Below are 22,034 nucleotides of genomic sequence, written 5' to 3' on the forward strand. Positions count from 1 at the left end.
ATGCTGCTTGGCCTGCTGTGTTCATCCAGCCCTGCACCTTGTTGTCTCGGATTCTCCAGCATCTGCAGTTCCTACTATCTATGAAAATTTGCTAGTTGCTTCGTGCTTTCAAATCCTATAATCCATAAACTTCAGAAGTCTTTGGGTACTAAACTTTAACAAAATAATGCAGATTGTAAATGGTGTCACTTCCTAAGCTGAAGAAGAATTCTGGCTATTGCTAACTTTCTCATTACAGCTGTGAGAGCGAAAGCATTCATGGTATGGAAAAGATGCACTTCACTGCCAGGATTTGATTACAGGTTTTCAAAGGAGCCAGAACTTAAGTAATGTAAAAGGCAAAAAGGTCCATGAAGACAAGATCCAAAATTATTTAATATTACATAAACAGACCTGAATTGCTTACATAGAATAATATCAATATGGAAATTTAGTCCATCTGCAATTGGTTGTACAGTTTACTTTTCTTTTCCCTTTCTATCCCTTTGCCACATCATTAAGACATAATGAATGAAAATGAAATGCATCTTGTTAAATAGTGCTACAGTTGTGAGATTTGTAAGATTATTTTTAGACTGTATCTTTAAAAAGGGCTTGAATGAATAAAGTGATCATTTTTAACATAACCCAACTTGTGAACTAGACATAAAAACACCATGGGTAGAGAACAGAGACAGCAACAGACATAAAATGCTTCCCAAGTCCCTTTGGAAAATACTGCTTCAATAAGAAGCCAGCATTTTAGGCACCTGTGGTTAGAAGTCAACAATGGAATTGCCATAGCAACTCAGCAGTGATGGGCAGCAAAAAGGCTCAAAAGCAATGTGAATAGATTTATTACAGGACACGACTTTGGTGTGATGAGTTCCCAGCTAATAGAAACTGCAATTAATCCACAGCTTGTGCCCAAAGGGTGTCTTGTAACACTTTTTACAGCAGAATTTACTTGAGATTTGAAAGTACATGCCAATGTGAATTACTACTTATAATGTAAATTATATTACATTCATTTGCCTAATACACATGCTAAGGAAATTTGGTCATTTAATCCATTTATCACAAGACAGATATTAGTGGGGCCATATTCTAGATTGTTTACTTTTCACAAGAAGTGATTTAATGGCTCCTGATCATACATGGCACAAAAGGCCAAATACAGACAACATACCAGAGAACACAGCATATTAAAACAAAACCACATTGCTCCAGAATGAGGGTGTTGGGACCAATGTTAGTGCCACTATATCACCATCCATCCTATAAAAAGCTGACCACGTCCTTAATATTTAATAAATGGATGCATACAGATATTTATTCTTTTAGCATGAATGGCATGCACCTATGCTCTCAGAACAGAAAAACTTTTAAAATTATCTCAAGTTACAGAATATTCATCCAGTAATCGTACTAACACTGAACAGCAAATTAAATTTAGAAAATATATGGATAAACTTAAAATGAACTAGGAATTCCAACATTAAGATGCTGTAAAAGCGAGTTGTCCAAAATATAACAGTAGGTACTCATTACAAACATTATCTGAATCATATAATATCTTGTAAAGGATTGTCACAGCAAGCAAAGGGCATTCAATACATGTGCACGTATACTTTTCAGATGTCAAATTTTTCAAACTATCAAGCTTGAATTCTGTTGTGCAGTTAACTATTGTTTATATCCAAAAACACTAGAATCAAGGCAAGTTTAAGTGCTTAAAAAGTAAACAATTTATTTTCTTCCTCCTAAATTATATGTAACTGGGAGGTGTACATGCGCTAAATCAGGTTGTAAATCACTTCATTGTTAGTAAGGTTGCTGGAACAGGACAGACAGTCATATAGAGGCCCAAGGAAAGGGTTATAAAATGGTTCTGACTACCTACCTCTCTGAAAAGAGGCAAATACATCACACTATAACTCAACACTGTAATAATTTAAACAGATATTATTTCCTGGTTCACATCCTTAACCCTGAAAGTAGAAATTCCAGCAGAACTACAGAACAGTCAGCCAAGAATATAACAAGCAGGGTCACTAGCCAAAAAAAAAATTCAAAACATTAATAACAAATTTGCATGACAAAAGTATAATATATTACAATAAATCACATGCAAAATATTTTCAACTTCAATTCAAATTAGTTCCAATTATTTGCATATGACTGAGGTACACATCACTGTCAACATATAAAACTGAGTTTCAACATCACCTTACCATTGAGAAGACAGCAGAAATTCATTCAATAATTTGCAAATACAAATACAAATGGGAGTCGAAAACAAAAGCATGAGACACTTACCGAGCTGCTGCAGTATATTTGCTTTCACTTGTGCAGAAAGATTCTCCGTTTGCAAAAGTTGTTCATAGGCTTCCTTTGCAGCACGATACTTTCTCTACAGTTCAGGGGTGGGGGAGAAAAGAGAAACTGTCTAAAGCAAGTTTTAATTAAAACAACCCTAAAAAGGTCTTGGCACCTAAAGCCTTTACAGCCTTTTTTCTTGGAACAGGAACCACACAAACACGAATGAAAGATGCTTTCTCAATGCTGTCACAAAGAGACCAAGGAAATGACAATTGCAGAGACTAGAAAACCAGGTCCAACAGAAAACATGGAATAAGGGGGAGGGACTCTTATGGGCAAAACAGGATTTCACAACATATTTAGAAGCTGCTGTATCCTGTATGTAGCCGAAGATAGGAGTCATTAGTTAACAAATAAATAAAACAAAAATAGATTCATACAACTCCTGTCCAAATAAAAAGGGATCACAATAGTCAGGTTTTTCTTCCAATCAGTTAATTGATCACTAAACAGAAACATTTCAGAGACACGCAAGTCCATTATTGTTGTCCAAAATGATGTATAATGGAGTGATAGAATGGAGTAATGCCAGACAAAGGCAACATCTTCTAATGGAGGAAAAAGGAGATAAAAATGATAGCTCAATAGCACTGACTACATCTCCAATTTTAAGATGAAGGCATAAATCACCAATTAAACACATCCTTGAAGATAAACAGGTGTCTGCAATAGACTAATAACTCTGTCCTTTGTTTCCAAGCATTTAATTCATTCTAAATGAATCTCATGCAACTAGCATTCATTAATGATCAAATCACCAATCACCAACGGATAACATATTTCACCTCCACCTTTTGAAGGGAACTTTCCCAGCTTTTACGATCTATGGGGCAAAAGTTTGGTGAAAGCTTCAGGCCGATATTTTAGCATGGGAATCTTGTTAGTTACCACACTGCAGTGACAGAAAGCCAATTAAAGCATTTATGGAGGGAAGTGAGAGAGATTTTGTGCTTACAATGGCTATTTACCAATGACAGATAAATCTCGCATGTCATCTCGAACTCTGCAGCATAAAAGAACCAAAGCAATTGAGCCCTACAACTCATATGCTTTCCCTATTTTAAAATGGGGAATGCAGCAAGCCTGAAGTCAACGATAAACAGAAGCCCACAATGTGAACTGCCCAAGGAAGACAATGATACAATGCTAGAATCAATCCTAGGGCAGGGGGGCAACAGGAATCAACCAGAAGACTTGGTCCATAGTTCCTTGAAAATAGAGTCCCAGATAGGGTGGTAAAGAAGTGATTTGGTACGCTTGCCTTTACTGGTCAGTGCATTAAGCATAGGAGTTGGGAGGTCATGTTGTGGCTGTGCAGGACATTGGTCTCCCTGCTATAGGAAGGATGTTGTGAAATTTGAAAGGGTTCGGAAAAGATTTACAAGGATGTTGTCAGGGTTGGAGGGTTAGAGCCAGAGAGAGAGGCTAAAGAGACTTGAGCTATTTTTCCCTGGAGTGCTGAAGGCTGAAAGGTGACCTTAAAAAGGTTTATAAAATCATGACGGGCACGGTTAGGGTGAATAACCATGGGTCTTTTCCCCAACGTGGGTGAGTCCAAAACTAGAGGGCACAGCTTTAAGGGGAGAGGGGAAAAATTTAAAAGGGACATAAGGGGCAACATTTTAGAACATAGAATAGTACAGCACAGTACAGGCCCTTCGGTCCATGAAGTTGTGCCGACCTACTATCCTAAGATCAAACTATCCTGCATATCCTACATTTTAGTATCCTCCATGTGCCTATCCAAGAGTCGCTTAAAAGTCTCTAAAGTATCTGACGCCGCTACCACTGCCGGCAGCACATTCCACACGCCCACCACTCTCTGTGTAAAGAACCTACCTCTGATATCTCCCCTATACCTTCCTCTAATCACCTTAAAATTATGTCCCCTCATAATAGTCATTTCCGCCCTGGGAAAAAGTCTCTGGCTATCCACTCTATCTATAACTCTCATCATCCTGTACACCTTTATCAAGTCACCTCTCATACTTCTTTGCACTGATGAAAAAAGCCCTAGCTCCCTCAACCTTTCCTCATAAGACCTGCCCTCCAGTCCAGGCAGCATCCTGGTAAATCTCCTCTGCATCCTCTCTAAAGCTTCCACATCTTTCCTATAATGAAGTGACCAGAACTGAACACAATATTCCAAGTGTGGTCTAACCAGAGTTTTATAGAGCATTACCTCGCAGCCCTTAAACTCAATTCCCCTGCCAACGAAAGCCAACACACATATGCCTTCTTTATAACTGTATCAACTTGGGTAGCAACTATGTGAGATCTATGGATGTGGACCCCAAGATCCCTCTGTTCCTCCACACTGCCAAGAATCCTGCCATTAACCCTGTATTCTGCATTCAAATTTGACCTTCCAAAATAAATCACTTCACACTTTTCTGGGTTGAATTCCATCTGCCAATTCTTTGCCCAGCTCTGCATCCTGTTGCAACCTACAACAGCTCTCCGCACTGTCCACAACTCCACCAACCTTCATGTCATCAGTAAACTTACTAACCCACCCTTCCACTTCCTTATCCGTGTCATTTATAAAGGTCACAAAGCGCAGAGGTCCCAGAAAAGATCCCCGTGGAACACCACTGGTCACCGAGCTCCAGGCTGAATACTTTCCATCTACTACCACCCTCTGTCTCCTATTGGACAGCCAAATTTCCCTGAATCCCATGCCTCCTTACTTTCTCAATGAGCCTACCATGGAACCTTATCAAATGCCTTGCTAAAATCCATAAACACCACAATGCCTTCAATGTGTTTTGTCACATCCTCAAAGAATTCAATAAAGCTTGTGAAGCATGACCTGCCTCTCACAAAGCCATGCTGACTATTTCTAATCAAACTGTGCTTTTCCAAATAATCATAAACACTATCTCTCAGGATCCTCTCCAATAATTTGTGCACCACAGAAGTAAGACTGACCAATCTGTAATTCCCAGGATTATCTCTATTCCCTTTCTTGAACATAGGAATGACATTTGCCACCCTCCAATCATCTGGTAATTTTCACGCAGAGTGTAGTGTGGGTATAGAATAAGCTGCCAGAGGAAGTGGTGGAGGCTGGTGTAATTACAACATTTAAAAGGCATCTCAATCGGTGTAAGATTAGGGAGAATTTAGATGGATATGGGCCAAACGCTGGCAAATGGGACTAGATTAATTTAGGACATCTGGTCTTCATGGGTGAGTTGGACCGAAGGGTCTGGTTCCATGCCGTACAGCTCTATGAGTAAGTACTCTCACAGATATTGGGCAAAACCTGATGCTTTCCCTCAAGGTCAGATAGCCTGTTGCCATTCATGTTCTAGGTTCACACACTGACTGACTATGCGACCAAACTATTACAGAACAACTGGCACGTGTAGAAATGCACAACAGCAAGAAGGCAATTTTTAAGAGGAAGAGGTGAAAAATCACAAAAAGCAAAATAGAAAGATAGTCTTCTAGAACCAACAAGCATGCACCAATGTTTTGAATATTATTTTGCCTACAGTCAATTCCAATTTGTAATTAATTACTCAATTAACCTTGCACTTTTAAACAGTGAATGGTATTTTCCATTATTACGATATAAAATGGGGGAATATATGTTTCAATATTATTTATTGCAAGTTTGGGTTTCTTGTTTTTGAGTCAGTAACTGGTGGGTTTGTGTGTCTGTGTGTCTTAAATACTTAACTTCTAAGAATTTATGTAGCTATGGCAATTTCTTTTAAAAATGGCTTTTGAGACTTGGCATTAGAGTGAATGAATGCATGCACCATTAATGAACTTTTGCTCCTTTTAGAATGTTTTGTGATTCATCAAGGTAAGTAACAGGGCCTCAACAGCCTGATGGAACTTTTTTTCAAAAATGCATGAGGGAATATCCATAATTTAAAGAGAGTGAGATTATTTTGGTGATACTTTAAATTTTGGGCAGTCCTGTGAAATCCTTGGTGTAGAACAGCTGTATAGAGCAGTGCTCCTAAGGATGGAAAGATGAATCATGAACTAGATTACCTTTCAGTAAAGTGAGTATTAATCCCGGAACATAAAAGTGTTGGGATAAACCCCGAAGTAGTTGCTTAAAGCGGAGTGCATTTAAAAAGCTGTATAATTAGTCCAGAAAGAAGCTACCTGCAGTTCCAATCTGAAGATTGAATTCACAAATTACTCAAACTGACTGAGGTATCTGATACAGGACTCTAGTACGAGTTGCTTCCATTCAATTTACACAGGACTATTTTTGACAGAATTTTTTTTTTACTATGTGATTAGAATTGTTTGAATTTGTATTATAACTTGATGGATTGATCTATTTTATAGTCAGTTATTTTGTTAATAACTTTCTTTTACATTTCTAAAGTAAAATCTGCAGCACTGCCAAAGACTACTTTGTTCACACTAAAACAAATCAAAATATGATCTATCAAACCAGATTCCTGAATGAGATCCAACTTGTCTGGTAATAATATCAGTTGGGATCATAACATTATATACATATGCAGATACACTGCTTTGTCCAATACATGAAACTATAAAGTCTATTTATGTGAAACATGTTCACTGAAAATTATTTTTCATATTCTTATTCCTTCCCATTCTGTTCAAAAATGTAAACATTAACAGTTTTGAAAAACTAAGCAGACTTCTTTAAGTGATTACACTGTCTTGTTGGCATGAACATGGAGTATACCAAATTTTTTTTCAAGATTGTTTTGACTGTTTATTAAGTGTGATCTTCTAAAACATGGTAAAGGCAGTCATAAAAAGTAAGCTTTTATCTTGATGGATAACCTGAGTAAAAAGAGGAGAAAATATTAACTAAAATTGAGGCAACTGCAATGATGAACTAAATATTCAAAAACAGCCGATTTAGTTTTAAACAACCATAAGTTTTCAGGAGAAATAAAGTAAAGTCTGTTGAAGTAATTGGATTATCAAAGGAAGAGTACCGGTTAGCACTCATTTCCAGACTTTATTGCCTGATGTAGCACCATTATGCACTTAGAGCTAGACAGTGTAATGAGGAAAATATGCAAATGCAATGAAGTTGCATTGTCTGTTGAATGATGGCCCCTCTAAATTTCCCCACGGGTGCCAGTAAATGTTATTTACTGATAAAATGGAGTTTCAACCAATGCTGAACACAGAAAAGTGAATTTGGTTACAAATTACAATTAGACATCCATTTAAAAGCTTGAGAGAAGAATCTGTATTGTAAGAACATTACTTTGTGGCAAATACTGATTTTTACTAATAACTTTAGCATTTACACCGTCATTTTAATGCTACTGTATTTTTAAAAAGGGTGAGCTTTTTGTGACATATTTGTGCAAATCTAAGTTTTGCCAGCTGACCAGTTATTTCAGTTATTTAAATTTCCAGACATAGCAGAATGTTACTGATTGCTAATTTATTTAAATAATTGAGGCAAATACATTCCAGTCCATTACTAATGTCTTGAAACAGAATTCATTTTGTTTAGTTACTGAAAATGGCATCTGCTTTGCAAAAGTCTTAGAAAACTTCACCAGAAAGTGCAAAATACTAGCCATATTATTTAATTTGCAAATAAACCTTTCCTTGAGCAATGACTTAAATTTTATAGATGAATTTGCTTAAATAATTCCAAAAAATTCTCAGGGACTAAATTACATTCACTTTAATTTTCTTGAACAATATCTTAAACTGTTTAGCCACAAAATAGCTCAAGAAAATTCTACTATACTGCATCAACAAGGTGCAATCTCTAGTTTAAGAAAATGAAGTATTACAAATTGCATCATAAATACAAATTACAATTAGATCTGCTTCAATTCTGATTTTCCATAATCTAATGAAATCTATGAAATGTGGGCAAACTACTTCATACAGTTTTAGAGACAAAGCACTGCTCAATTTGAGAGGCAGGGTAAAGTGTCAAACCAAGGTTGATTTCTGTAAATTTATGAAAAAGTCCTTGAAGAGATGAGAAATGGAAATGATATCCACACAACTCCAAAATCAGAGAGCTGAGTGAACCTGAAAGATTGACAAGTGTTAAAATATCTGTCTCCACAATCTGTATCTCTATCTTTCCATTTTGTTTTTCCTTTTACCTATTAGCCAGTCTCACCACCATCCCATTCCTCCCCTCCCCCATAGCTACTACCACTTAAATCTAACTGAATTGACCAAAGAGATGCATTTTTAAATCACTTACCTGGATTTCATACAAGTGAGCAACATGGAACTGAACTGCAAGGGAGAAAAAAAAGTAGTAAGCATTGTAAACTGTTTCTTTTTTTCAATTACACGCGAAATGAACAATTATATTTTGCTTTTTAGAAATTTTATTATACTGTTAATTAGCATGACATTCAGTTGACAGTACATAACCAATACCAAAACAAGGATTTTCTGAAAATGCATCAGCCACAAAAGTTCTTCAATTAATAGAATTTCTACAGATGACAGCATAACTCATTCAAGCTGTAAAAACTATAAAAGCACTTCTTGTGAATAGTTAAATTTCCAAATATACCAGTGGATTTCTGGTAGAGAACAATAAGAGGAGTGTCAGAGAAAATACCACTGGGCAAACACTATATATTAGTGGAATTCAAATGAAATAACCCAGTATTACTGAGAAAAAGACATTTTGTCAGAAGATTTTCATCTCACACCCACTGGGACAATTCACAATACCACCAATTCAAGACAAAAATCAACATTTATGCTGCATGAGAGGAAAGTACTAATTCATTGCCAAGTGATTAGCAATGATTGATGGAGACATTGCTGATCAGTGCCCAGTTATCATCCACTCCCCTCTTGTGCAGTATAAATTTTGTTTTCCCCTTGAATTGGCATTCTTTGACTGAAGAGTATTTCTGAAAAAAACACAAAGTTATTTATTTCAAAATTGCCATTTTCTAATAATGTTGTTTCAAAATGTTAAACTGCTGGTAAAGACCGCATTTGTATTTTATTTTTGGTTGCAAATTGGATGGAAAAAAGACTGTTTTAAAACCAAGAACTTTGGAAGCAACTGCCACAATTTTAAAGAAGTTAATTTTAAGTCACGTTTACACTGTTGCTTTGTTTAAGCAGTGGGGCAAGTGAGAGGTGAGGGGGCAGTGGTGTTTGCACTATCAACGCTATAGGTCAGAAGTTCGTAGTTACCGTTACAATCCATTTATTTGTAATAAAGTGACTCTTGTTAAGTAAAGAAACCTGCTCCATATGTTTTCTGTTAACTTGAGTTTACCAGATAGGTAAACTGGGGATTTACAAATTTGATTAAAATCTTTAGCTTTTGTGACAATTCCAGAAATAGAAGGGCTTGATTTCCAGTGTGCTTCCTCAGCAAGGTGTAACAATAGGTAATAATTTTGATCCAAACTATTTAAATTTTTGAAGCAATTTGTGCTTCGGATTCTTTTGTTTCTGCATTAGTTCAATGCCAGATTTATTTACTGAATTTTAATCATGTGTTTGTGTTAAGAAAATTCACAATCCACAGAAAACGTTAAGGAAGATACTGCAAGCGTCTAGAGAGTGGAGGAAGGTTAGACATTCCTACATTAGAAGAGTTTTGTGGGAGCTACGGGAGAAAACAAACGTAGACGTTAACAAAGTGCTGAGTGTCATTTGGAAAACAAAAATTCAGCTTTGTGGGAACTGGCTGCAAGTCTGAAGTCAATACTGTATTTCTACTTCCACAGTAAAAGCAAATACTTTCATGATTGCAAAACTGGTTTCAAAGACCATCTTACAATGATTTCTCAATCAGATCTGCAAAAGGGTAATAGTAAGGAAGGAGAAGAACAGCAAATAATTTTATATGCCCACTAAGTTAACAAACTACATAAAAATGCCACTAACAACTCGGTGATCATGATTCAGCAAAATCAGAGGAGCGGGTGAAGTTAGCAAGAAGATATACAAATAATATTCAGGGTGAAGTGGAAGCAAGGTCAATGACTGTGGCAGCAGAGGACAATCAAAAGTCATAACATTTCCTATTTCAAAAAGTCTTTGATATTCCCACATAGGTTATAGAGCAAAATGAAACCACATGGGACTGGGGGCAATATACTGGCATAGATTATTGCCTCCCTCCTAACCAAATATCAGAGCTTAAGAAAAAATGGGTCTTCTTGGGAGTGCAAGGCTGTGACTAATGGTTTACTGCAGGAATCAGCATTTGGGCTCCAGCTATTCACAATACACAATGATCTGATTTAGGAATTTAATGCAATAGTTTAGTTTTAAATTTGCTGACAAAACAAAGTGGAAAAAAAGAGTGGCGAAGAGGAAGTAAAAAGGGTTCAAGGCGATTTAGACAAGTTGAGAGCATGGACATAATAAAGCATTTGTCATGCATGAGTGTGAAGTTATCCACTTCAAGAGAAACAAAAGCAGTGTGCTAGATAAATAATGATAGATTGTGAAATATTGATGTACAAAGCTCCTTTGTGCCCTAGCACACTTGTCACTGAAATCATGCAGGTGCAGCAAGGAATTAGAAAGAATAAAAGTTATGTTGGTCTTCATTGCAGTAAGGGGATTGAGTACAGGAGCAAGATTGTCTTACTGCAGCTGTACACGGCCTTGGAGAGACCACAGGTGGAGAAGTATGTGCTGTTTTGGTCTCCTTACCAAAGGAAAGATACGCTTTAGACAGAATGCGGCAAAAGTTCAAACTGATAGCTAGAACAGCAACCTTGTCATGAGGACAGACAAGGTCAAATGGACCCGAAATCTCAGGAAAATGAGGGAGGATCTCCTTGAATTGTATAAAATACTGTTAGGGCTGTTAGACTAGATGCAGCATGCAAAATGTCGCCCATGGCTGGAGGATCCTGAACAAGAGCTTATGATCTCAGAAAATGGAGTTGGCCATTCTGGACTGAGAACAGGAGAAATTTCTTCAGAAGCTGGTGAACACGATGTGGTGGAATCCTCTACCACAGAAGGAAGGTCAAATTTGCTCAAGAAAGAAACTGATAGATTGAGAAATTAAAAAGGTGTTAGGTACCAACGATATAGGCAGAATGTGGGAAGAGGTTCTGCTAAGAGAATATGAGCAGTTAGGGGCTAAACTGAAAAGCAGAAACTAAAAGGTAATAATCTCTGGATTACTACCTGGTCTACAAACAAATTGGCTCAGGGTCAACAAGATTGAAAAGGTAAATGCAAGGCTCAAAGTTTAGTGTGGGAGAAATGTGTTCAAATTCATGGGATATCGACACCAGTACTAGGGAAGGAGGGCACTATTCTGATAGGACAGGTGCCAACTGAATAATGCTGGGACCAGAGTCCTGGCAAATCGCATAACTAGAGCTTTAAACTGAACAGCCATGGAGTAAGTTCAGTAGGAAGATTATGGAAAAAGGACAGAGCTCAGAGGTATTAAAAGTTTCTGGAACAAGAAATAGAACAATGTACAGAAAGTGTCACAAATCTAACTTCAGGCACAGCAGATGAGCAGATAACTATGAGAGGAGGAAGCAACCAACACAGAATGGAGGGTGCTGTACTTAAATATACGCTATATACCAAAACAAGATAAATGCGCTTGCAATGCAAATTGAAATCGTACAATGTTGTGAGTATCACAGAGACATGGCTGCAAGGAGAACAGGACTGGGAACTAAATATCCAGGGATCCTATCGAAAAGGCAAGCAGGTGGGCAGAGGGGCTTGGGGTTGTCTTATTAGAAATGAAAACAATAAGTAATATAGAATCGCAAATGTAAAAAAGAACTTGATGGGAGTTGCGTTCAGGTCTCGCAGCAGTAGTCAGGATTGGGGAAGAAAATAAATCAGGAGATAGAAAAGGCATGTAAGAAAGTCCCTATTACAATAATCATGGGGGGCCTCAATACACAAATGGACTAGGAAAATCAGGCTGGCAGCAGATCTCAAGAAAAGGAATTTGTGTAATATCAGATGGTTTTTGTGGAGCAGCTTGTGGTAGAGCCCACTAGGGAACAGGCAATTCTGGTTTTGGTAATGTGTAACATGGCAGATTCAAGGGAGCTTAGGGTGAAGTAACCCCCAAGGGACAGAAACCATAAAAACGAGAGACAGAAGCTAGAATCAGATGAAACTGAGTTACAATTAAATACAGGTAACTACAAAGGCATAAAAGGGAGGAGCTGGCCAGAGTTGACTGGAAGGGGAGCCGAGCAGGGAAGACGATGAAGCAGCAATGGCAGGAGTTTCTAGGGAGTAATTTGGGAGGCACTGCAGAAATTCATCCCAAGGAAGAAGAAATACACTCGGGGAGGACAAAGCAACTATGGCTGACAGGGAAGTCAGGGATAGCATAAGAGCAAAAGAAAAACCGTACCATGTGATGAAGTTTAATGGGAAACCAGAGGATTGGAAAGCCTTTAAAAAACTGCAAAGAATGATTAAAAGAGCAGTGAGGTAGAAAACAATGGAATATATGGGTAAGATAGCTGGTAATATAAAAGAGACCCAAGGCTGGACATTGGACCACTAGAAAATGAGGCTGGAGAAATAGAAATGGGGAAGAAATAGCAGAGGAACTGCACAGGTGCTTTGCAATAGTTTTACAGTGGAAGACCTCAGAGGGATATCAAAGTCAAGAGAGTAAGAGGGCAGAGTGAGTGAGATTCCATTCACGAAGGTGGTGGTGTTGGAGAAACTGAAAGGTCTGAAGGATAAATAAACCACCCATACTACACCCAAGAGTTCTGAAGGAGGTAGCTAAGGAGACTAGAGACATACTGCTGATCATTCAGGAATCACTGGGATCAGGGAGGGTCCCAGAGGACTAGAAAATGGCTAATGTAACACCACTGTTTAAGAAGTGAGGGAGGAAAAGACAGGAGACTGTACACTGGTTAGCCTGACCTCAGGTCGTTGGTAGAGACAATTGTTAAGGATGAGATTGTGAAGTACATGGAAGTGCATGGTAAAATAGGGCTGAGTCAGCATGGCTTTATCAAGGGGAGGTCATGCCTGATTAATCTGTTAGAACTCAACGAGGAGGTAAAAAGCAATTTAGACAACGTGATTTGCACGTGATTTATCTGGATTTCCCGAAGGCCTTTGTGTGCTGCACAGGAGGCTGCTAAATGAGAGACCATGGTGTTAGGGACAAGGTACTGGCATGGATAAAGGATTGGCTGACTGGAAGAAGGCAGAGAGTAGGGAGAAAGGGATCTTTTTCAGAATGACAGCCAGTAACTAGTCGAAATTAGTAGGTGTCCATGTTGGGATTATAACTATTCACGTTACACACAACTGATCTGGATTAAGAAACTGAGGGCATTCTTGCTAAGTTTGCAGATGACAAGGATAGAATCATAGAATCCCTACTGTGAGAGAAGAGACTATTTGGCTCAAAGTCTGCACCAATTCCCCGAAGAGCATCCCACCCATAACCAGGCCCTGACCCTATCCCCATAACGCCACGTTTACCATAGTTAATCCATCTAGTCTGCATAAGTCTAGGTCACTACAGACAATTTAGCATCGCCAATTCACCAAACCTGAACATCTCTGGACTGTGGAAGAAAACTGAGGCATCCAGCAGAAACCCACGCAGATACAGGGAGAATGCCTGTGTGGAGTTTGCACAATCACCCAAGGCTAGAATCAAACCCAGCTCCCCAGTGCTGTGAGGCAACAGGGTTAATCACTGAACCACCACCATGCCACCTTCTGGTGGATGGACAGTTAGGTGTTGAGGGAGCAGAAGGACAGGTTAGGAGAGTAGGCAAAGAAGTGGTGAATAGAATTCTATGTGGGCAAGTGTGTGGTTATGCACTTTGGCAGGAAAAAGAGACATAGACTATTTTCTAAATGGGAAAGACTTCAGAAATCCGAAGTAGAAAGGGACTTGGGAATCCTAGTTCAGGATTCTTTTAAGGTTAACATGCAGGATGAATAGTCTGTTAGAAAAGCAAATACAATGTTAACATTCATTTCAAGAGAGCTAGAATACCAGGAACATACTGCTGAGGCAGTATAAGATTCTGGTTGGATCGCATTTGGAATATTATGAGCAGTTTTGGGCCCCTCTAAGGGAGGATATGCTGGCATTGGAAGGGGTCCAGAGGGGGTTCACAAGAATGATTCCGGGGATGACAGGCTTGTCATATGAGGAGCAGTTGAGGTCTCTGGGTCAGTACTTGAGTTTATAAGGACTAGGAGGAATCTGATTGAAACTTACAGAATACTGAGAAGCCTGGAAAATTGAAGTGGAGACGATTCTACTAGTAGAAGAGACAAGGACTTGATGGCACAGCCTCAGAGCAAAGGGACAACCTTTTAGAATTGAGGTGAGAAGAAATCTCTTCAGCCAGAGGTTATTTAAGCTGTGGAACACATTGCTGTTGAGGGGTGTGCAGGCCAAGTCATTGAGTTTATTCAAGACAGAGGTAGATAGGTTCATGATTGATAGGGGATTATGGATTATGGGTAGAAGGCAGGAGAATGGGTTTGAGAAACATGTCAGCCATGACGAAATGGCAGAGCAGATTCAATGGGGTGAATGGCCTAATTCTGTTCTATAACTTCTATAGGGAGAGAGGAGTGCAGTGCTGAATTACAGGATCACATTGAATGGCAGACTGAGGTCAATGTGCCAAGTGGCCTACTTGTGCTTATGTTTTCTTTGTTTCTAACAGAAAAGATACCAGTGCTTTAAGCAACAATGCCTCGTCCAGCTTAACAGGGATCTTTACAGAAAACCCACTCCTGCATTCCCACATCATCATAAATGGATTTTATTTCATCTGTACACAAATCATTTAAGTGACAATAGTGCAGTAAATGTCTAAAAATATTGCCCCTACTGCGCAGAGAAGTGAAAAGGTCACTGCAGTGTGAAACAAAGTAACAATGCACAATAGGGAAAGACCACATGGAAGAGCAGAGGGATAAAAAAGGCAAAAAGAGAGACAGTTAAGAGGAGTAGGCTTGATTCTAACAAACCAAAGAGGAAACAGCATAACAGGGAAGAGTTACTTGCCTGCCACACAAGGTGCATTATACAAGACTTACAAAATATAAATTGTGCTAAATAATAAGATTTTTGTGTGAAATGCATTAACAAATTCCAAGAATAAACATCTGCTTTGATCACTCTGGGATTCTACACAAAAAATATCTTTTTAATGTGTTTAAAATCCAACAATGTCCAAATTTAGCTATTGTAGATCAAGGTAAGAAACATCAAGCGGCATCAACTAGATTGGAACTGTTTACCACTATTGCTTGGCGGACTGTAATGTAGTGTACATCATAAACCAGGAAATTAGAATTGCACGTGACAAGGATAATGCAGTACTCATTGTTGACTTCAATCCACATAGAGATTGAATAAATCTAATGAGCACTAATATCATAGAGTGGATGCCTATAATGTGTATGAGATGGTTTTCTATTGTATCTACCAAATAAGGAGGTCATTTTAGATCTGGCATGTGATGAGAAAGGACTCAATAATTTTGTAAAAAATCTATAGGGAAGATTGGCAATAATGACAGTTTTCAAACTTAATGGAAAATTCTATGTAGCTCAATGCAACACCACTAGGATCTTAAATGTAAACAAAAAAACTATAAAGGTAAAGGGTGATGACTGCAGACAGGCAATGGCTAGTATTTCAAGAATGAATAGATTTTACAATAAAAAATACATTCATTACAAGATATATGAAACAATTGTAATTAACAAAGGAAGTTAAAGATGGTATTAGATCAAAAGAAAGACTTAACAAGTTGCCAAAAAACTGAAGTTTGGTAGCATTTCAGAATTCAAAGGAATAAAATGAATGAAAACTAGCAAAAAAGATTTTAAAAAATGACTGAAAGCTTCTATAGATATCTAAAAAGGAGAACAAAAGAAATATGGGGAGTAAGACATTTATTCTTTAAGCCTGCCCTGCCATTCAAGATGATCATGACTGATCTCTCCCAGGCCCTTCAGCTTCTCTTTAGTGCCAGCTCCCCGTAGCCAAGTACCCAATATTTCAAAAAGTCCATCTACCTCCTCTACAAATACTTTCAGAGATCTAGTCTCCACATCTAGCCACAGAACTGGAGAAGGGTCACGGGACTCAAAATGTTAATCTCTCTCCACAGATGCTGACAGACCTGCTGGGTTTTCCAGCAATTTCTATTTTTGTTTGAATAAAGGTCCAACATATTTAGCTATTTATGATAAGCCATCTCCTTTATTGCAGAAATCACCTAAGTGAATGTCTTCTGAAGTCCCTCCAACGTCAGTGCATTCTTTCTTAAATATGGCCAATAAAACTGCATACAGTATTCCCAGGTACACCCTCAATAACATCCTGTACAGTTGCAAGATCTTCCTACTTTGGTAATCTTCTCTAGGGAGTGGATTTTAAAATTCAAATGAGAATAATGCAGGCTGAAACAGGAAACTTTATAATGTGAAATGGTTGAGAAATTAAACCAATCATTTGTGTCTGCCTTCATAGAAGATGCAAGAAATTTCCAAGAAACAATAGAGTCCAAGGAACTAGTGAAAATGAGGAAATGGATGAAGTTAGCATTAGTAAAAAAAAATAGTATGGACAAATTAATGGGATTGAAAGTTGACAAATACACAGGACCCAATGATTCCAGAATGTTGAAGCAGGTGGCTGTAGTGATGAGAATGCATTTGTGAACATCTTTCAAAATTCTGTAGATTCTGAAATTGTGTCTGCAGATGGGGAGGCTACAAATGTAACCACTGTTTATGAACTGGGAAGGAGAAAAAGAACAGTGAACTATAGGCTTGTTAGCCTGCTGCTAGTAGAGAAAATATTAGAATCCATTGCAATAACTGGACATTTACCAAATAATTTTTCTGATTGGGCAGGATTAACATGAATTTATGAAAGGGAGTTCATGTTTTACAAACTTCTTGGCAGTTTTTCTTGAGGACATTACTAGCAGAATTGAAGAAAGGAAATCAGTGAATGTAGTATAGTTGGATCTTCAGAAGGCTTTTGACAAGTTAATAAGATTGAGGATTGTCAGATCAGTCATGATCTCATTGAATGCCAAACTTGATGGACTAAATGACCTACTTCTGCTTCTTTGTCTTATGGTCTCGTAGATTACATACAGGAAGTTAGCAAGCAAAATTAGAACACATGGGATTGGGGGAATATACTAACAGAGTGAGGTTGATTAATTGAAAGAAAGCAGTGTGAATAAATGGGTCATCTTGAAGTTGGCAGACTGTGACAAGTTGGATACGAAGGATTAGTGCTTGGATCCAAGCCACTTACAATGTATATCAAAGATCTGGATGTGAGGAACAAATGTACTGTCTGCAAATTTTCAGATGTCACAAAACCAGATGGGAATAGCTTCGAGGAGGATGCAAAGAGGCTTGAAGGAGATTTAGACAGGCTAAATGAGTGGGCAAGAAGATAGCAGATGAAATATGAACAAATGTGAGGTTATCCACTCTGGCAGGAGGAACAGAGATGCAGAATATTTCTTGAATACCAAGAAATTAATTGTTGATGTCCGAAGGCACCTGGATGTCATTGTTAAGTCACTGAAAGCTAGCATATAAATGCAGAAAGCCATTAGGAAGGTAAATTATATTTTGGGATTTATTGCAGGAAAATTTGAAAACAGGAGTAAAGATCGCTTCAAACGCATAGAAAATTGGTGAAACCACAACTGGAGCACTGTGTGCAGTTTATCTTAGGGAAGGAAATCAAACTTGCCAAAGAAGGAATGCATGAATATTCACCAGGCCAATCTTTGGGATGATAGGACTGTCCTATGAGGAGAGATTGAGAGCACTGGATTTCTCCGAAATTTAGAAGAATAGGAGATGACCTCATTGAAACTTAGAAAATTGTTAAAGGGCTTGACAAGCTGAATACAGAAAAAACATATTCCCTTGGTTGGGGGTGCACTGGAGAGGGTCTAGAGGCAGGCAATAATAACTTACAATAAGAGACAAGCTATTTAGGGCTAAATAAAGGAAGAATCGGAATTTGCTATCCCAGAAGGCTGTGAAAGGTTAAGTATGTTGAAGAGAGAGGCAGTCTATCATTTATAAATATACATGACATCAAGGGACACGTATATGATGGGAACATAGGGCTGAGGCAGATGATCAGTCACAAAGAATGGCAGGTCAGGTCTCAGCAACTAAATGACTTACAGCAGTTCCTTATTCAAACTTTCCAGGCTCTTCCCTGCTCATAGAGAATTGTGAGGCAATCCGGATTTCAGTACCATCCAGACCAAAGATTCATCACCACTCAAAATCAATTTAAATTTAAATTAATTTAATAGTCCTGCAGTAATGTGAAATTACTGACATCAAGAATACAAATAGCTTTCTATAAAGTCCCAAATTATCACAGAATGTGTTAAAACAAATAGTAAACAAAATACTTTTTGTGGGAAGTGGAATAAATTATTCTTTCTTCAGGAAGTAAAAATATTTTATAGCAGTTCCAGAATAAACAGTTTACAAATAGCTGTTTCGTAGTACAGTACTTGAATACTGCTGGAAAAAAAAATGACAGTCAAAGCTTTTCATCTTCTATTCATCAGGACAAAACCAATATTTATACTATACATATCAATAAGTACAAGGGAGCCTGTCCCTTGTCGACAGAAAGAACATTTATACAAATTGTACTTGTTTCAACTCAATACAGATGAGAGCCATTCACTGGTTTATTTGTCAGGACAATGCCGTAACCGTTGTCAACCAGACTGATGTAAAATTTAAACAAAGCCTGGCAATTAACTGTCAACCATCATTAACTGGTACATTTGCCATGACAATGCCTCCTCCTATCAGAACCTACTTGCCAATCAGATCAGTACTTTCCTTTCACAGTATAAATGTTGTTCTTTCTCCTTAGTTTAATATTTTTGAAATTGTCTTCATGAGTGCAAGATTAAAAGCATTCACAAATTTTTTTTGAGCAAGTATTGATTCTTGTACTGATTCTGAAAAAGGTAAAGTTTCTTTGTTCACAACATTTTTAAAATAAAAATTAACACCGTTGGTCAGTTTGTACATCTGCATATCCAATACCACAACTGACATAACTCTGAAATATGCAATGTTTGTACTGTACAAAACATTCAAAAAATACAATAGAATAAATGAAAATGAAATGTTCTTCTGTAAACACGCTGTCAATGAAAAAGACATTGCCAAGGCTTTTTAAGCCATAAAAACAGAAAAATGCAAATACAATTATTTTCAATAAATGGTAAATTGAGAATAATACAATTTACTCAGGTTGTACTTGTCTCTTTATTCTACAATTGCCATAATTTCTAGCTACTGAAATGATGTAATGTGATACAAAATACCAACATCGTCAATTAAAATACACAGAATGTTGCCACGGGTTATTCAGAGTTTGCAAATAATCACTATAAACAGCAACTCAAAGCTCCCTCAACAGCATCTTCCAAATCCACAACTACTACTCTCTAAAAGAGGAGAGCAGCAGCTACAAGCGCACATGACCACCTGCATGCTTCCTAAAAGCCACACACCATCCTATCTTGCACTTTACATCCCGGGATTTCTTTCCTAGCAGCACTAGTACACCTACTATATTAGGGCCATTTCTTCCATGTACAAAAAACACTGATGCATGCAGATCATAGGAAATAAAGTTTGACTAATTAAAACTGCGGAGCATAACTCATTTGACCTTACTAGGCACAATAATATTTTTGCACCAAAATTTCAAATTATTATACTTTAATGCAAGTAAATGAGTTTTCACCTGCACAAAATTGTTTATTCATGTGTGGCAAAGTTGCATAACTCATAATCAAACTATTAATATACTATTACAATGGTGCTGGAAAATAAATTATTTATTCCTTATAGATCAGCACTACATAGAATGAAAAGCATGCAATGAATTACTTTCAGAAAGTGTAATATCTGTGGCAATGTAAGCAGATGGGACAGCCAATGTGCACACTAATAAGGCTCCACAAATACTAAGTAATAATGATCAGGGAAACTGCTGGAACATATACTCGGCTAGGACACCACAATAATTTTTTTTTTTAATTCTTTCATGGAATTGGGTGCTGCTTGCAGGGCCAGCATTTATTACTCATCCTGAATTATTTTTGAGCAGGTTCATTCTTGAAAATCTGTTGTCCATTTAGTTTACCCACAACACAAATAGTGCCATAGGATTTTTCACATTTGCCCAAGCAAATAGAAAAAGCCTTAACATTTAACATTTCTTCTGGAAGAGGACACCTTCAACAATATAATTGTCCAGTCTTGGACTAAAAACATTGCTTGGATAATGTGCTCATATCCTTCTGACCCAGAGACATTGAAACAAGGTGACAACCTAGAAGTTAGTTCTACAACTCAAGTAGGAGCTTGCCTTGCCTTTGAACAGTCTTACTTTCTCCTTTTATGGCTGTCATTTGTTACATGCCTTTTCTAAATTACCTTATAAAACAAAAACACACAATTAGTATTAAAAACGTAAAATTTGATTAATTAGTTATTGAGGTTAGTGGTGGTCTTACTAATGCCTAAAACATCACCCATTTTGTACATTGAACAATTCAAAGAACTACACTTCCAGAATAATATTTAGGTCTTAGAACAGGCTACAATGGAGACACACCAGAGATGCCTGATTTCAGATATGACGAATGATTGGAAAAGTTATGGCTGCTCCTTGGAAAAAGGAAAAATAACCCAAGAGTTTTTCAATATACTGGGTTTTGATACAGGAAAAATATTCCCTCTGTCAAGCGTATCAAAAAACTTGGAGTCATAATTTCAAAATCACTGGTGAAAGATCTCGAGGGAAGATAGGTTTTGTTTTATATGCCTGTACCTAGGACACTACACAAATTACAATGGAAAACAACTCAATTAACCATTTTTAAAAGGATTGTGGTTACATAGCCGGGAATGAAGCACGTACATAATTACAAAGATGGTCAATATGACGCTAAGCACAACTGCTCCTTTAAAGAACAGACAGTGACATCAAAGACTATCGGGCTTTGTCTTTTGTGCTGTAATTTCCTACAAAATACACAAAATACTCCAACTGAGGCCCAAGTAGAGTTTTAGAAGTGTCCTGCTTTAGTCTTCTAATCCTCCATTATTCAACCCAGGGCTCCACTTTGACTTTGATTTTTGATTTATTTTCACGTATTTTACAGTAATAATACAATAAAATACATTGAAAAGCTTTCGTCTGTCACCACAATACGGTACCATTTTGAATAATTTAAGGAAAAAAAATCTAGTTTGAACAGAGTCCATCAGTCATGAGCCAGCTCATCATCATCTGCGCCGCTAATCCCTCTGCCTTCAGTTACTGTAACTACTTTCTCATCTCGCCTTTCACCTTCAAAGATTTGTATACATAAATGTCCAGATCGCTCCTTTACTGCTAGCCCCTTTAAAACTGTAACATTCAGTTCAGTTTATATTATCTTCCCTGTTCTTCCAACCAAAATGCAACACCTGACAATTATCTTAAATTACACCTAGCACACGTCTATTCCTTTCACAAGACGCTACATTTTATTCAAATGCAACACTATCCTTCTTCATTGTCTACTACATGACAGGTGATGCATACCTGAGCAAACTTTCAAATTATACCCTGTATACCCAACTTCAAATCATTAATGTATCTCAAG

General features: G+C 37.6%; 1 protein-coding gene across 4 annotated transcripts in view; it reads right to left on the reverse strand.

Moving 5' to 3' along the window:
- Positions 1-22,034, reverse strand: part of kdm6a (lysine (K)-specific demethylase 6A) — a 224,219-nt gene that overhangs the window by 85,036 nt on the left and 117,149 nt on the right. For all 4 annotated transcript variants that reach the window (XR_007263189.1, XM_048602716.1, XM_048602715.1 and 1 more), the window contains exons 8-9: positions 8,558-8,592; positions 2,299-2,392 (exon numbers count right to left, since the gene is read on the reverse strand). Coding sequence is in view for 3 of the 4 variants with exons in the window: in XM_048602716.1 (XP_048458673.1) it covers positions 2,299-2,392; positions 8,558-8,592 (129 nt within the window). In the remaining variant the exon portion in view is untranslated. The remainder of the gene's footprint in view (positions 1-2,298; positions 2,393-8,557; positions 8,593-22,034) is intronic.

This window comes from Rhincodon typus, chromosome 11, assembly GCF_021869965.1.
Source record: "Rhincodon typus isolate 14 chromosome 11, sRhiTyp1.1, whole genome shotgun sequence".
In the NCBI taxonomy this organism is placed as follows: Eukaryota; Metazoa; Chordata; class Chondrichthyes; order Orectolobiformes; family Rhincodontidae; genus Rhincodon; species Rhincodon typus.